General features: G+C 34.1%; 1 protein-coding gene across 1 annotated transcript; it reads left to right on the plus strand.

Moving 5' to 3' along the window:
• Window positions 1–11,023: 11,023 nt before the first annotated feature.
• LOC119831766 (general odorant-binding protein 1-like) lies at window positions 11,024–17,148 on the plus strand. The gene is made up of 4 exons (XM_038355261.1): window positions 11,024–11,147; window positions 14,563–14,702; window positions 16,208–16,388; window positions 16,902–17,148. The coding sequence occupies exons 1-4, from the start codon at window positions 11,123–11,125 to the stop codon at window positions 17,087–17,089; spliced, it is 534 nt and encodes a 177-aa protein (XP_038211189.1). The 5' UTR covers window positions 11,024–11,122; the 3' UTR covers window positions 17,090–17,148.
• Window positions 17,149–17,679: the final 531 nt, after the last annotated feature.

Here is a 17,679-nt window from a genome sequence, read left to right on the forward strand (position 1 = left end):
TTCCGTGTTGCAGCAGTGGTGGCTCAGTGGTGAGAACCTCGGACTTCAAAATCGATAAGTCGGGGTTCGAGACCGGGCGAGCGTGCAGGAAATAAATTGATTTTTCAATTTATCTGCGCATGTGGATAACATCACCACTGCTTAAACGGTGAAGGAAAACATCGTGAGGAAACCGGCATGTCCAAGAATTGAAAGTTCGACGATATGTGACATCTGCCAACCCGCACTTGGCCAGCGTGGTGGATTATGGCCTGAACCCTCATAGGAGGCCTGTGTCCCAGCAGTGGGAACATATATGGGCTGATGATGATGATGATGATGATGATGATTCCGTGTTAGCACCTTTATATTGAACTAGACGCTCGAACCGGATATTCAGATTCCTGTTTTATCCCAAGGGAGCATTTAATCAGGATACAGTATCCTATCACCCAAGTGAGCTCATACCCTGTATACCAAATTTCATCAAAATCCGCTCAGTAGTTTAAGCGTGATTGACGGACGAACATCCAAACAAACAAACTTTCACATTTATAATATGACTTAGTGTGATAATTGAAATAGGATTAAATGGATAAAGTCAGTCTTATTTTAAAGTTCCATTTACGACACAAATACAATATTTCATTCTGCGTACGACGCCATCTTTCATATATCAAATGATCTTCAAACATAGCTTATCTATCATCGAACCCCTTAAGAGTATTAAGATATACAATTTGAAATTCCAAGGGAATATTTCAATTGCTTTAAGGACTTATAACGCTTATGGTAGAATTAGTCAAGGATTAGCCACAAGAAAGTGATCCTTACCAGCGGGTTCTCCTTTTATATAAAACACCGACCGTTTACAGTGAATTTAATGAATAATTATCATGAGTAAAACGTTAACTTTTTTAATAAAGTGATCGATTTGGTAGGAGTACTAGCTGTCAACTAGAATACCGTTCACTGACCTTAGTCATATATATGAATTAAATCCAACTGACCTGACTCATATATATGAATCAAATACAATGTCGTATTTCTAAGCAATACCACAGATAACATAATACCTAGGTATATATAACAGAAACTTTTTTTCTAAAACTTTAATTGTAGCTCACACTGCTCTTCTAAAATGTTTCTCCTTTTATTTTATACTAGCTGCGCCCCGCGGTTTCACCCGCGTAAGTCCGTATCCCGTAGGAATATCGGGATAAAAAGTTGCCTATATGTTATTCCAGTTGTCCAGCTATCTACGTACCAAATTTCATTGCAATCGGTTCATTAGTTTTTGCGTGAAAGAGTAACAAACATCCATACATCCATACTTACAAACTTTCACGTTTATAATATTAGTAGGATGGTAGTTTGGAAGAGATCGCTACCTAGCGATAAGACCACCATTTGTGCATTCTCTCTCTTGTTTGTGTTTTATCTATGTTTTTTCTGTAAATTTTTAGGCCACAAAAGTATTATCTATCTATTTATACTATACTAGGCTGTCTATATAATCTGTGACAATACTAATCTTAGTATCCTAAAGTATCCTAAATTAAATAGTTACTACGTCCTTACGTCAGCAATGAACAAAGCGCGCCAAATCGTAGATGCAAATAATTGGAGGTCAATTAAATTTACATGCAGGCCCTGTATGAAAAACATGTGAAAGCCCACGCTAAAAGTAAACATAAAATTAACTGCCTGAAGACTTTACAAAAATAATAGCAGTTTAAAGTTAGATGTATACATTGGAATAATTAGAACAAATTGCTTTATATGTAAACTTCAATTCTTTAAAGATATTCAAATTATCTCTTTGATTATCAATTAGCATTAACATATTCGGGACCTCCATTACAATACTTGAAACAAAATACATCCACGCACCATTTCACCTTAGATTTTAAAGTCTCCATATTATGTTTTCCTAAGGTGTGATAATGAGGAGCTGATGGTTTACTGCTGAAAGAAATGATGCAATATTCATACCTCAGACATCAAACAGTATAACGAAGCTGCCATTACACATTTTTTACGGGCGAGATACGACAGAAGTAGTTAAGGACATATATAGCTTTTTGTAAATATATTTGTTGTTGCATTTGTTATTATTTCGTGTGATTTATTGAATGCACAATAAATTCCTATATCAAATAATTAAATCCGTTGAAAATAATAAAAAATAAACTTCATTTTAACGTAATTAAATCAACAATAATAATAAAAGAAAACGTTTCGTCACTAAGCTTCAGTATTAGATACTTTATATAAACAAACAATTATTAAGGAAATATATAAATGAAATAGCTTCCCCACCTGACTGTACACAACATGAAACTCAATAAATACAAGGAGCGGTGGACAGGCGAGACAAACCTTACGTACAGGAGAATTTTAAATTGCTGCTTAAATAAATCTCACACTAATAAGATTGATTAACTTTATGCGATCGCTCTGCGGCGCTGAGCCTGTCCCCTCGCGAGGCTTTGAAAACATTGTACAGAGGAATTTAAAAATGAAAAATAACGTATGTGGTTCTAGGGAATAGATGGAATTATAGCTGCAGTATTCGCAGTAATTTTTATAGAGGTACACTTTGAGCTGAAGATTTAATTTTTAATTAAAACTTATATAATATATAGAAAGATGGTCACCTAGAACACATTCTTGAAATGGTTGATTTATACGGTAATCGACAAATGTTTAACCAAGTATTGAAAATGAGTCGTAAGTGAATGCTATGTGATTCAACTTAATCAAACAAATTAAGAATTTAAGTTGTACCTTTGTTTTTAAATTTGATGTGGGAGTGAGGCAAAACAAATGAAGCAAAACGGATTTCTAGTTATCGATGAGATTATCGTATTTTTTCAATGGCATTTGACAAATAATTGTCACATACAAGTCATTGGTGTTCCTATCACTACATAGTACTCGTATACACGCTTCCCGCCTCGTTTGTATGCTTGGATGTTTAAAACTACACAACGAATTTTGATGGTTATTTTTTAATAGATATTCAAGAGGAATGTTTATATGCATAATAATATCTATTAAACTACTCCGTATTCAACGCGTGCAAAGCTGCGGGCAAAAGTCTAGATACAATAAATATATAGAAACTTTTATTTTACCATTTTTATGTACTAAGAATGAACAAATTTTCTTAAATTTTTCTTTCGTAAATAACTGGGATAGCCCGTCGCCCGTCGCCCGTCGCCCGCCGCCCGTCGCAATTAATCTTTTTCCGTGTATCAGCATGAATTCCCGGCGTATGTCGGCGAGATCTTACCACGTTAATTACGTGTAATTGACACGAGAGCGATAACGTCTGCAAATAAAACACACTCATATTCATTCGATTTAACACAACTTTGACGGAGTAAATTCGTCAATTCCTTTTCATAATTTTTTCATACGAAATTCGATAATTATTCCTGATAATTAATGTGACTCCTTACCATATCCTGGACTTTTTATTTATTTATTTATTTATTTATTTATTACATTAAGGATCACCAACATGACATACACGGATAACGTGGATAGAGAGTTTTATAAAATTAAACAAAAAAGACTTAGTGCTGTCACAATTATAGGCAACCACTACTAATAAAAATAACATTTCACAGCCTACAGCTAACAGCTATTTAAATACGAACACAATTTCGTCTTAAATATATTTTACAAAAAAAAAAACAATAGCAACAGTAAAAAAAAATAGTAATAATAAAATAAAATTAATGCGAACACATATATATAATCATGTGATCATGAGGGATTAGGTAAAGGTTCAATCGAAAGCAATTCTTTCTTAAACTTATGTAGCGTATTAGAAAAAATATCAACAGACTTGTTATTTCCAGAAACTATATTATTGTAATCTTCCGTAAGACGAGAGAGGCCTAAATAATGGCCTAAATTACTATTGTGGAATTTTGTATGGAACGGCATATTATTACAAGTTCTAGGCAATCTGGCAGGAACTTTAAAGTTAAGCTCAGATACTAACAACGAACAATCGATTGAACCATTCACCAATTTGTGTAAGAAAACTTTAAGTATATAGACTTAAGCTGCTTCAATTTTAATTACACTCTGTTATATAATTACAGGAAAGTCAATTACAATATAGAAATGTAAAATTATGCTCTATGAAAACTTAGAAATCAATTAGGTACGTACATGTATGTAATTTTCTGATGCTAGGCTGGTTCTATAATCTTTGAACCAATATAACTCATCCGTCTCATTCTTCCTCACGAGAAACAATTCGTGAGCGAAAGAGAGCCACTAATGAGTTAATGATTTCAATGATAATTAAAGCCCGTGGACAGAAAAGGACCTCAATAAAACGACAAAGCGGTCTCCATTAACTTGTTAGCGTATGAAACCCGATACTCAGATTTAATAACCATAATTAGCCTCAAGCAATTAACTTTTTATTCAACGAGCGAGCTTTAAGCTCATCGCACACGAGTTATTGCGAGTCCTTAAAGGAGCCTTAAAGCTTTCTATACACTGGAATTCATTGCTATTATAGTTACTTTACTTATATTCTTAAACATTTATGTGATTAAAGAAGACGTTGTAAAGTATTTTCACTGAAATAATAAATGATAATTATCACTAAGCCTTTTGAATTTATTATAAATGAAGTTTTTCAACATATTTATACAATGCATGACCGCCTCCTTGGTACAGTGGTTAACGCGTGAGCGTAGAACCGAGGGGTCATGGGTTCGATTCACGATGGGGACGCACAAAAAAAAAATGTCTCGGTCTGGCAGGACACAGAAGGCTGATCACCTACTTGTCCCTAAAGAAAATTGATCAGTGAAACGGATGTACATCATCTGCCCCATACCCCACTAGGGGACACGGGACTTCAATTATACTTATACAATGCATACCTAAATATAGCGAATAAATATTGGTTGCACATATTTTTATATAATTGATCAAGCATCATCTAAAACTTTATAATATTTAACAACTATTTTTCTTAAAGAATTTCTAACGGATTTTAAACGCGATTAAAATCCGTTAATCGCGTTTAAAATACATTAAAAAGTTTTTAATTTCTAAATGTATAACACTCGCGTAAAATCAAACACAAGAAAGAACTATTTTTCTATTACCTATATAGTAGTTTAAAGCACTAGCAGTGGTATGCCAAAGTTTTAGTAATTCGTGTACAGAGGCCCTATAGCTATTTGTGATCTTCGTGGTGACATTTCATCCTCAATCAGGACATCCTTGGCTCATAAAGATAAGTTAATCGCTCAGATCGGCAATCCTACTCGAAACCGAATCAGCGTGGGACCACCCGCAAGCATCATATAAATTGATCATTTCTGATACTTAAATAACTATAAAACTTTATTTTAATATCGTCACCGGGAGTCATTAAATGCGTAAATTATTGTGATTTCTTCAAGTTGATTTATTTTTAAATAAGAATATCAAATAATTTAGGCTAGCTTATCATGTTTAATTACTATTAAAATAATCTCAAATTAACTATAATCATGATACGATTATGTTATCTGTGCACGTGTGTAAACGCACGGATATATCTATCACCATCTCAGACAATATTTGATTTTTTTTTTTATGTTACTATCGGCAATGGAGCTGGTGGGACGCCTGATAGTAAGCGCTACCACCGCCCATGAACATTTGGAGAGGCATAAGGTCCATTGCAGACCTTACGCCTCTACAAATGGATTGCCGACTTTTTGGAAAGGGATTAAGAAAGGATTGGCGATAGGAACAAAGGAAAGGACTGGGAAGGGTAAGGAAAAGGATATGGGCCTCCGGCTCCCCCACTCACCGAACGAAACACAGCAGAATGCTATTTCACGCCGGTCTTCTGTGGGGGTGTGGTACTTCCCCGGTGCGAGCTGGCCCAATTGCTGAATAAAACATGAATAAAAATCCTTTTTTTGTTATTGGACCAATGAAAATATTTTATTTTATTTTTCGACCTACATATGACATATAGGTATTTTATATTCAATTTATTTGCTTAAACCACTTCAAGAGAAATTTAATTATAACCAAAAATTATATAATGACAATAAAGATGCTAAATTTAGAGCAGAAAAAATATCTATTCTAGTATGACATTGACAGTTTTTTTTATCTTAACTAGCACAGGAATGAAATGACGTCATTTTGCGGTTTAATTTTGAAAAAGAAAAAAATATTGTTATTTATTGTTTAGTTTTGATTAACATGAAAAAAATCCCACTTTAAAAACAGATTAAGTTGTAGACTCCAAGATTAGTTATTAGTCGTTATTAGCTAAATAATTGTCTAGAAAGTCAGAATGCGGAAACTTCTTGGCGCGAAGGCCCGATAATGGCGAGATAGCCACAAAATACCTGAAAGCTATGGTTGTTCACTCACTATGTACTTAGTTAATTATCTGCAATCTTGGACGCTTACTGTCATCAGCCTGTCACATCATAAACTAGGGTTGTTTAAATATTGTTTAAGTGAATTACGGATTTGGAAGTCAGGTTTTGAATGTTCTAAAACGACTTTGATGTCAGTAACTTTCAATCGTGTTTGAGCCACTTTACATTTCTACGCCCGCGGCTCCGTACGCGTTAAATTTAGAGTAGTTTAATAGATGTTATACATATAAACCTTCCTCTTTTATTAAAAAAAACCCCATCAAAATCCGTTGCGTAGTTTTAAAGATTTAAGCATACATAGGGAGATAGGGACAAAGAAGCGACTTTGTTTTATATGAATGTCTCTGTGTAGAGATAACAAATGAAGTCCCGTATCCTACAATGCTATAATGGAAGCAGAAAGTTTGCAGCAGTGGTTGACATACCAGCAGTCAAGCCGGCTCGCTATACAGCGCATAATCTCATTGCGACCCACCAGCTCGGTTGTCCAATCGACGTAAAATAACAATAAATATTGATATTTAAACATAACATCAATTCTAGTATCAGCCAACAAACACAACAGAAACATAGCACCCAATAACGCTGAAAGTCCTTAAACAACAAATAAAAAAGTGTATGATGAAATCGCCCAATTAAAAGTACCTACCTAGCTCCTGGAAGTTACGTTAAGTGCTTTCTGCATACTTCGGGGGACTTGTCACATCTTATCGCACTTCGCGGACAACAGATTATAGTGACGTTAATATGATAACACCAGGGACGCTGTATTTTATATTATCCAAAGTAATTATTAAGAAAATGCAGTTGAAGGTAAATTTACTTATAGTTTCAAATTTGTTATAATATCGCAAGGCAAACCTTTATAAAAGTTTAAGTTAAGTAGTTTTAAGTATTTCCAATTTAATAACTAAAGTTAAGGCTTACAATTTCGTTCGTTTATGAATTTCATGTGGAGAAAATGAAGAAATTATATATATAACAAGGAAATATAATTAATGTCATTATTGTTTAATAGATTATTGATTATTTGTATAAAATGTAAATAATGAAATAAAAAAATTTAAATAGATGTTTTTCGAGACAATGTATATGAAAACCTCAGGTCTGCAATCGACTTTACGTCTCTCCAAATGTTTATGGGCAGTGTAGCGCTTACCATCAAGCGATCCGCCAATCCATTGCCGACGATGACATAAAAGAATAGTAATCTGAGAACATAAAAAGTATACATTAAAGTTTAACCGATGAATTAGACAATAGCAGTTTCTTATTAATCAATTAAACTTTAATCAGACAACACTCACACAAAAATACATTTACAAAGGCTAAGCTTTAAAATCCTACTTCGTAATTATGTACTATATATATATTACTCAATTTTTAAACTATAATGAATTCCTTTATCTTCGGAACAGTCACATTGGATCAAATATAAAACCTTAAGCCTGATTCCTGCAGGCTCCGTTGCGTGGCTGCTAAAGCCTTTTTATTTTCAACTACTTAGTATAAAATCTCATCGGCTTTTAGCAAAAAGTAATGCTAATTAGTGTCCGTTGCCAGCGCTGTGCTAATATATTTGTTTATTTTTAATCGATTTGCGACTTGAGTAAATCATTAACCTTTTAAGTATTTATATATTCATAGGGAGCGATTTTGAATCCTATTTCAGTAAATACCACGAATACTGAGAGGTTAAGTCATACAACATTTTTGAATTTCATTAACTTATTACTCAATTTATTAAAAATTATGAAGTCATGTCAAAATACGGAATTTAAAAATTGAAACTTCAATAATAAACCAGAATCAGACAGCTTAAAATGCCCCTTAGTTTATATTATACTATAATATAATCCTTTCTAATATCGTTAGTGCCACCAGCGTAAGTGTGTCAGTTTACCGCACTTTTACGGCGTTTTTGTGATTTCTGTTTAGATCCTATCGCCTATATCACTGTCTAGCCTTAAGAGGCTAGAGAGTTATATAGGCTACTTTATACCACGGTAGAACATCTCTTTTCCGTGAGAATTTCCTCTGACTACGCGGACGAGGCCGTGAGCAAAAGCTGTAGTGTGACGAAGATAAAAGATTGGAATTTTAGCATGTTACGAATAAAGGCAAGAGCTAAACTGCCAATTTTAAAAGTTAAGCCTCGTATTCATTAGGCAACATTTGTTGATAAACTGTTTACGAAACTGAGTTAGCTAGATGTTTATCGAGTTAGGTATATAAGCTATTTTTTTTTATCTGGAGCAACTCGCATGATGTTGAAGCAAGCACGTAGTCTTGTATAGTGTAAATTGCATCTCCAAATAATTCAACAAAACTTCTATTCAATATCACAATAATTCTAAATTCTTCAACGTTTATAATATTTAGAATGGACATGCGACACCGTTTTGAAATTTTTTGTACCATACGTATAAAAATTTTAAATGTGGTCAGCATTTTTCATTCCCAATTCAATTCATCTGCACAATTTCGGCAATACGTTATTAGTAAAAAAAATACATAAAAGCTAATTCATTTTAGTCCGCACAATTTATTATTTATTTAATTGATATGTTTAAACTCAATGTTAAACAAGTCTATAAATGGGCTCACACAACGTTGGTTAACGTAAACGCATTTTTTATCTAATCGCTTTTTCCACCCAGTTTGATGTAACCACTGTTTGCTGCCAAAGCATACGGGAGAACCGAGTTCAAGAAACCATGTTCCTACATAATTATCATGATGAAAATGTATCGTTTATGATCTCAGTTATGTTATAAAGATTAGTTTAAATTGCACTGCTAAATCATATAAGAACAAGTTGTCAATGGACGTGTGTCAATCAAAACGAAGAACGCTCGACGGGGCGTATTTCATAAAATATTCAATAACGTAAGAAACGCATATTCAGAAACGTAATAACATTAAAAAAACCCACTTACAGTTAATCAGTCTTTTTAGGAAATACAAGTAATTTTTAATCATTTGACAAATTATACTATTACGATCTTTTTTTTAGATTATCTCTTCTTTATTTATTAACGCCTTTATTTGTTTCACCTGTATGTTTGTTTGTATGTAACAAACTCTTAAAGACCCGGTTTTGACGTACTATACCTACAGACAGATATAATTCATACAATGCACTCTTATCAGCGATCAGTGACAATACAATAATTTCATGATTTTATCTTATTATATACGGATTACTATCGCCAGGATTATTAATATCTATTACTCTATGTCATGAGTAAATTTCTCTATTTCAAATGCAATAACTACACCTTTATAATAAAACATCAATGGATGTTTTACTGTAAAGCTTCCACATACACAGGGAGTAAAAAATATAATTACAGAAGGACACGCACCGTTGCAACTTTTAACGACCATTTTGCCATTTATCTAACCGCCAAAATTATATTCACGTATATCTCCGACCACCTTCTAATGTTGTGTTACATACATGTGTAAAAATCAACAAATAATGAAATAATACGATTTTTTAACCATAACAAATTACTATATTATTTAATTCAATTATTATCACATTTATTGATAAAAGAAAGTCTCGTCCTTTCTAATTTGAAAGCCAAATTAAAATTAAATCAATTTCGCAAACACGCAAACAACCTTTTTGTTGTCAAATAAAAAAAAAGTAGTGTTTACCGCGCAGGAACATGGCGGCATGTTTCAACCTAATGTGGTCATTGAAAATGGCGGGCAAATTGTTTTTCCTAGTGCGATAATTAGACATGCTCACGACGTTAGACAAAAACTTGCAACGAGATCAAAGCCTGCTAGGAGGGAGGGAGCCGCGTGAACAATTAGAATTCCCTCGTAGATACAGGACCTGTTTCTTAGTTATAGATGTTCTAGGTTCTAGGTTATTAGCTGTGATGCGCGTCGTTTATGAAAAATTTTTATTGGGATTTATTGCTTTACTTTTTAATTAGTATTTGTTTAAAGACTTTGCGGTTGGTTTATACAGAATGACTGTACTGGTTGGTAAATTGTCTGGTTAAGAGATAAATTATTTAAAAAAAAACATGAAATTTCCACAGAATAATCCAGAATTTTGTTGTGGTAATCTATAAAATTAATAAAGGTATTTGCGGCTAGTGAACCCTCTGAACATGTATTTTAGCAAAGTAGATATAAGTCACAGGTAACACATTCTACATGTTAATCGGTAAAGTAGAAGGGACGAACAAAGAAATCATAGTTTCACAACATCCAAGGTACCACCTCTCGACTCTTCTAGAACCACTATTACACACCTTTTCCACAGTCACCAAACGATACACAGAAGCATTCTGCTATTTCACGCATATTTGCCATTATTTACGTATTAACCCTACCCGGTGTGAGTTTCCCAATTCGTGCCGATGCGTACTCGACTCCCACATACGATTGTATTTATGTAATTTTATATGTGTATCTGTATACTCTTAGAAATTAGAGACAGCCAGAAGCTGCTCGTTTAGCAATGTTTATTACATAAAGCATCGCGTCAGCCGTGGAATTAGCTACGCTGCGACAGCCGGCTGGTTCCGCAATGCCAAACTGTCACTATGAATGCGCGCACACCAACTATTCTGAGCATTTAGTGTCGAGGAAGTTGTTGGAATGCGAGCAGCGTGTAATCTTTTTGCTCCTTGCTCGAAATGTGCACTCAACAGTTATTACTACCATCCGGTACGGAGTTCTGAAGGATGGGTACAGTGGTGACATTTGACGGTAAGTGGCGCCTGGAAAGAGACCTATATACCTCAGAATACTCTTTAAAAGCAGTGAGACTAAGAAATTGATCAACATTACGAACCCACTCACGTCTTTCACACTAAAATTACAAATAATCTTAGAAAATTTACGTGGAAAATGACAAATAGAATAGAAATGACAAATCAAGGACATCATCAGCAAACAGTGCAACCGGCCGTATCTGGACTTAAAATAATCATTATTGAATGTACACTTTTTAGGAAAGGAATGGAAATAAAGACGATCAAATTTAAATGAAAACGAATACCACAAGAACGTCACTACAAGCATTTAAAAATATAATCGTAACATAATAATCAAAGCATGCGAAGTAGCCATGAGCTGCCCCATAAAAGGCGGCAACACATCAGTGACATTATCGCAGTATCGCATCGCTGACCCGTCTGTGATTTGCCCTCGCAAAAAGCGCTGCAGGAACGTTTGTCGGCCTCGGAACCAGTCCACTCATTACTGCTAATTATAAGGTAACCTGCTCCGTTAGCGGTATCCTCACATTCACTGCTTTAAGAGAGATCATTTCTTTTGAAATTGTTATGCATACATGCTCCTAGAAGGATCATAACACGAATCCGCAGCCTATGGTCTTTAAGCGCTACTCACTTATTAATACATGGAGGTAAAATTATCTACAGCTTACGTATAACATAAACAATAAAAAACCTAAAACCTCTACCATTACATTTCTTTTATCATCTAAGAGTAATAAAATGTTTATAATGTTCTTTACAATTTATAAGGAATCATCGAAGTATTGTATTGTATTTCCTTTCGTAAACAAAAAGTTTTCTCCAAGAGTCTTTCACAGAGAATTTTATACCATTGTCGCACTACCACTTTATAAAAGAAATTACAATATTAAAATTTTAAAGCTGCTGTATGAAGCAGAAAATCACATGTTTTATAGAAAGCCAAATGAAACTACCCATAAAACATTCACCAGATAGATTCGTAATGTAACCATTACCTTATCATAGATATTTCCACAAGATATTGAACAGAAATAAACTCAGGCCAGTTATTGTGACGCATTCCTACCCCGCCTATAAGCCAACCGACAAAATAAAAAGCATCAATATATCGTACAATGTTAGGAAACGAGGTGATATTCCGCAGAGCCGAGCTATAGTCTCAAATCAAGGGCACAGCGGTATCGCACCTACCACTTATCCTGCCATTACGATACACGGGAAATTATTATCCATCGTGAATAACACTAAAAATTGTTACCTATACGAGTTGTTAAGACGTGGATTCTGAATTAAGTTAATGATTAACAGATTACGAGAATATTTGAGGATTCGCATTTACTGTGTGGAAAGCATAACAGTTGACTGGTACCGAGATTATGGTTCATCGAAAGTGGTGTATTTATTTCCAAGATGTGGCGCATTATTTCCAGCTAAATATATATATATATGTACTTACACATAGATTTCTTATTTATTGTATGTTGGTAACATCTGTTGCATTTCTCTCATTCTATACGTTGATGAAAAGATAAATGGAAGAAAAAGAGGATAAAATATATTTGTTATAATATATTTTCATTGAACATACTCTGATCTTCTCAAAATTATTACATTAATTACTTATTTATATTAGTTTTAATCGAGATCGTAATTTCTGATCACATTATAATTTCATTAGTTCTCTTAAGGTATTGTCCGTTGAACTGAAGTAATCTTATGTATTTACATACGTCGCATACGCAATAAAATTATCATATGCACAAAATTATTATGTTTTAAAATGTCGTTTATATAATGTAAAAAAAGCGCAAACCGACAGATACTTAAAAAATATAAACCAATTATAAACCGCAACAGTTAGAATTTAAATATTCTTGAAGCAATTAAGATAATAAGCTGACACAATGCCCAGTAGCGCTGCAGTGTGCACGCGAGCTGCAGATCACAAGTTCGATTCCGGTGCAATGCTATTGTAGCTAAAACACTGGCCGTTGCGTGCTCACTGCTCGCCTCGTAAAGCGTGGGAAAGCTGAGGAATTTATGTGAAAGCCTTTATTGATATTAGATGGTACGAAGTTTATCCAATACAAATGTTCCTTATTTCTCACTATTAGCAATAAAATATGTAATTACATATCCATATTTATTCTTAATCGGCCAGTGGTAGCGCGTAGTGTAATTGAACATTTTTGAAACAATATCTTGTTACAACTGATTTACGAGCCTTAGAAACTATTTGAAACAGTTTTTAGAACAGAAAGGAACATGAAGTCGACCAAATTTTCGCGAATAAGAACAAACCAGTAAAGAGATGAAGTTTTTAATATATATTTACATAGGATAAAACACAAAACTCTACATTTTAGCATTAAATAAATTCCCGCAAACGTTTGCACCTTTACATCTCTCCCTCCTTAGTTAATCACATAACTTTAAATAAGTTCTTGAATGCCAGAGTAACAGATACGTAAGTAGATACAATCATGAGTATCTAGTACGTATAATAACAACAGAAAACCAACATCACGTCTCACACGATGGGTCTCGGCACGTGATTGAAATAATTCCACACAACCTCTCATTCTTCACAACTTTGAAGTTCTACCAATGGGACTTACTGCTAGAAACATGTAAGATTTGGGTTTTCGATAATATTCTGTCAAACAACGTGTAAATTATAAATGTGTAATCTAATCGTTTTTAAGCATGACTTCAAAATAATCTATTTTTAGATCTCAGAACAGTGAATACCGAAGTTAAAACCAGGTTAATATCGAAATGTTAATATTAAATCGGTAATTGGCAGTGCAAATTATGTATATTTGGGGGATGCATCACCAAAGAGAGTTCTATCCCAATATGCCTCTAAAATTGGCCATTGTTTACTGTATGATATATTCACATTCTAAATGTCTGCCATGCACCTGCCAATGTGATTTGATTTGATCACAGTGTCCAATAAATGTTTAAGAAACAAACTACATCAAAATAACAACTGGAAACCATAATAAGTATTTTTTTACGTTTTTATCACGTGCCACAAACCTATCGTCTTTTGATCTCACGTACCGCTCTCATTATAAAAAGAGCTTAATAAGCTATTTAGCTTTTTAAGCCAATTATAACAGTTCCAACAACGCAGATCTCATTAATGTTCACATTGCTCTTTATGTATTTGAAAACGCTATTAAATCCTTATATTAATTGTATTATAGAACTCCGCGTTCTCACGTAACCTATAATTGTAAGCAAGCAGTCGTTTAAAAAATAATGAGCCGGTGTCCAGAGGACAACATGTCCCCCGCCCATCGTTTGATCAACAAATACCTGATATTAAGCACCTCGAACAGATCATTATTTCACTATAAAAAGTCTGAGTGTTTTAAAATGTAATGATTTAGTCATGAGTGACCAGAGTATGAGGCGGACGCTGGTGTGGATTCTAATATCATGTCTGGTGGTAGAAGCGTTCGGGACCGCTGACATCATGAAGGACGTGACGCTGGGATTCGGGGAAGCGTTGCAGCATTGTAGAGAAGAGGTAATACTACTGAATTTAACTTCCACAGAATTACGTTTGATATTTTAGTATTGATTTTATTGGTAAGTCTTATATAATTTAAAAGTGTTTGTTCTGTAGAAGCATGCGGTTGAGCGAATGAATACGCAACTCTAATACATTCGGCTTTAGGTGTTGCGGAGAGTGTTTTATTGTAGAGCAAGAATCAGTTGGGCCAGCTGAAGTCTTCACCGAACACTTGTAACACTGATGGTTTACAAGTGCTTTAATGGCCTTTGTGTGACATAAAATCTAAGACATACCCAATAGGGAAAATCGCAATACAAACAAAAAGTACTTCGTTCTCAGTTATTTAGTATTAAATTATATGTAGTAAGGAATTTTGGGATTTGCTCGAGCGCATCAGATTTTTATAGGGGAAGGTGCCTTACCTATTACTAATTACCTCCAGAAAATACGATCATTTAATATGGGTGGGAGCGCTCCCCGCACCAAATTAAAAAATATCGATAAGTAATTCTCAAAGGTTACGCTAAATCGTCAGATTAGCGAAATTTGGATTTCTTATGTTGTAAGTAACCCCGAATATCTTTATCTGGCGCGCTCGAGTCATATTTCCTTTAACTTTTGCCATTTCTTCATAGCCACAAAATTACCACCTAAATCGTAAGATTAATGTATATTTTATTTCAGTGATATGACAGAGCATTCAAAATTACAATTAAAATTAAAAAGCGTGTAAAAATAAAAAAACGTTTCTCCACCGTTAAAATTGAATACAATATAGGGTTTATTTTTCTTGCTATCGTCTAATATGCAAAAGATTTCCGAGACCCTTGAGTAAATACACATTTAACACCTTGCCCCCCCCCCCCTTCTTTATAGTATATAGGCGTGTTCGGCTGGACGCATTTTAGAAAAATAAATCACAGAAATATTTTCATTCATTTATGTTCAGCCTGAGCTGCCTGGTGAATTCGTATTGAATACCACGAGCAAATGCAGGGCGGGTTGACTAATGTGCACTTTGTCACTAAACGGTTATTAACAGTCGTTTATCAATCTTTTATTGCGCTTGCAAACAGCGCTATCTACCTTTCGCTTGCCAGCCGCCGGTGATTTAGCATCTGATGCGGATAAAAATACATTATTTAAATCTGTCTTTGTTTTTTTTTTTTTCATTAGTCGCTTGCAGTTAACCAGGCTCTCTTAGTGTAGGTCTGCAAGTCATATCTTATTGGGTCATATCCAAACTTCAATAAAAAAAAATCTATAAAAATTTATAAACCCCCTTACTGATATTATAAATGCAAAATGCAAAGTCGATTTGTTTGTTTGTCTTATTTTCACGTCAAATCGGAGCGTTTTTATGATTAATACATATATAAATGCAGGTGCAACCGCAGGTGAAAATCTAGTAATCGTAAAATAAATAAATATCTCCTCAAATTTAACAAGAAATGTTTAATACAGAACACATAACTAATACCAGCAAACGATGATCTGTAATTCTCACAATCCACCAGAGCCAACTAACAGAAGAAAAGATGGAAGAATTCTTCCATTTCTGGCGAGAGGACTTCAAATTCGAGGACCGGGAGGTGGGTTGCGCCATCAAGTGCATGAGCGGATACTTCAATCTGCTCACTGACTCTCATCGGATGCATCACGACAATACTGACAAATTTATCAAATCTTTTCCTAATGGTAAGACTCAAATAAGACAGGATAAAGATTTAGGACAAAGACTGGACTGGATACAGAATGAAGGACTGATCATAGGGATAGTTTCAACAAATAACGCCCGTAACTTCATTCCCAAGGAATAATTGCATGCTTTTCTTAAAATTATACTTCATTAGTTGAGTACCTAATCAATACTAAATTGTTTGTTGCCAATTCACTTCTGCAAGATAATCAGCTTGTTATAATTCGTAAGTACGGTCAAAAGAAATTTACCATACACATGTAACATACATAACAGATAAATTATCTATCTGTAAGCACATGTTCCATTGTTTCCGAACTCAATATATTATTTAATCATACATTATTATTTATTTATTCAACTAGGCTTCGTTTAGTAACGTATTGAAATCGGAAAAATAAATAAATAAATTATATACCACCGGTTCGAAAAACTGTTTTTACAAAAAGCCCGAGTGCATTTAACTCACCGATAAACTGTATACTTATCCGCACAGTCGATGTTTCTTCCAGGTGAGGTGCTATCCAAGCAGATGGTGGAAATGATCCACACTTGCGAGAAGAAATTCGACGACGTTGAGGACCACTGCTGGCGGATCCTCCGCGTGGCGGAGTGCTTCAAGCACTCCTGCGTCGAGCGGAACATCGCGCCCACCATGGAACTGCTCATGGCCGAGTTTATTATGGAAGCTGAAACATAATCACAATATAATCTAATCAGCATATTATATACGTTGTTTTGTATAGGTTTAGTTTAGTGTGTAGGTATTATAAATAATTTAAATGTATCGAAGGTATTAATGAAATTAATATGTTTTCTTATTTTTATAGGGCATCCATCGTGTTATGTTTCGAAAATAATTGGTATAGATATCGGAAAAATAAATGTAATGTAAATGTGTTTAAGCATTGTAATTTTTACGAGTACTTGCGAGCATTCAAAAGAGGCACATATGGCGCAAGATATTATTTTTTCAACGTTTAAAACGATGCATTAATAAAAATAATAGAATAATAACAAATAACTAGATAGTGTATTCAATGATGTTTGATGTTTATCGCAATGACGACACCGCTATGTACAAAGGTTATGATTAAATTTAATTGATCAAAAATAAAAGCGGGAAAATACGCTTAACTGGTTTATTATTTGCGAAAAATATACTTTAATGAAAAAGGTCGGGTTATCTACAGGAAGTTAATGAATTTATTTGTTGGAATGTATCTTTGTTTGACTGGAAAGAAACTGGAAAAGCTCGGAGAGAAACTGGGCGGATCTCTATGCTATATT

The sequence above is a fragment of the Zerene cesonia genome, chromosome 14, assembly GCF_012273895.1.
Source record: "Zerene cesonia ecotype Mississippi chromosome 14, Zerene_cesonia_1.1, whole genome shotgun sequence".
In the NCBI taxonomy this organism is placed as follows: Eukaryota; Metazoa; Arthropoda; class Insecta; order Lepidoptera; family Pieridae; genus Zerene; species Zerene cesonia.

Bases quoted from the DNA above. Each gene is read 5' to 3' on its own strand.
- LOC119831766 (XM_038355261.1), top strand. From the start codon at position 11,123: ATGGGTACAGTGGTGACATTTGACG. The intron at 11,148-14,562 runs GTAAGTGGCGCC...GTAATGATTTAG, and splicing joins TACAGTGGTGACATTTGACG to TCATGAGTGACCAGAGTATG. The intron at 16,389-16,901 runs GTAAGACTCAAA...TGTTTCTTCCAG, and splicing joins TATCAAATCTTTTCCTAATG to GTGAGGTGCTATCCAAGCAG.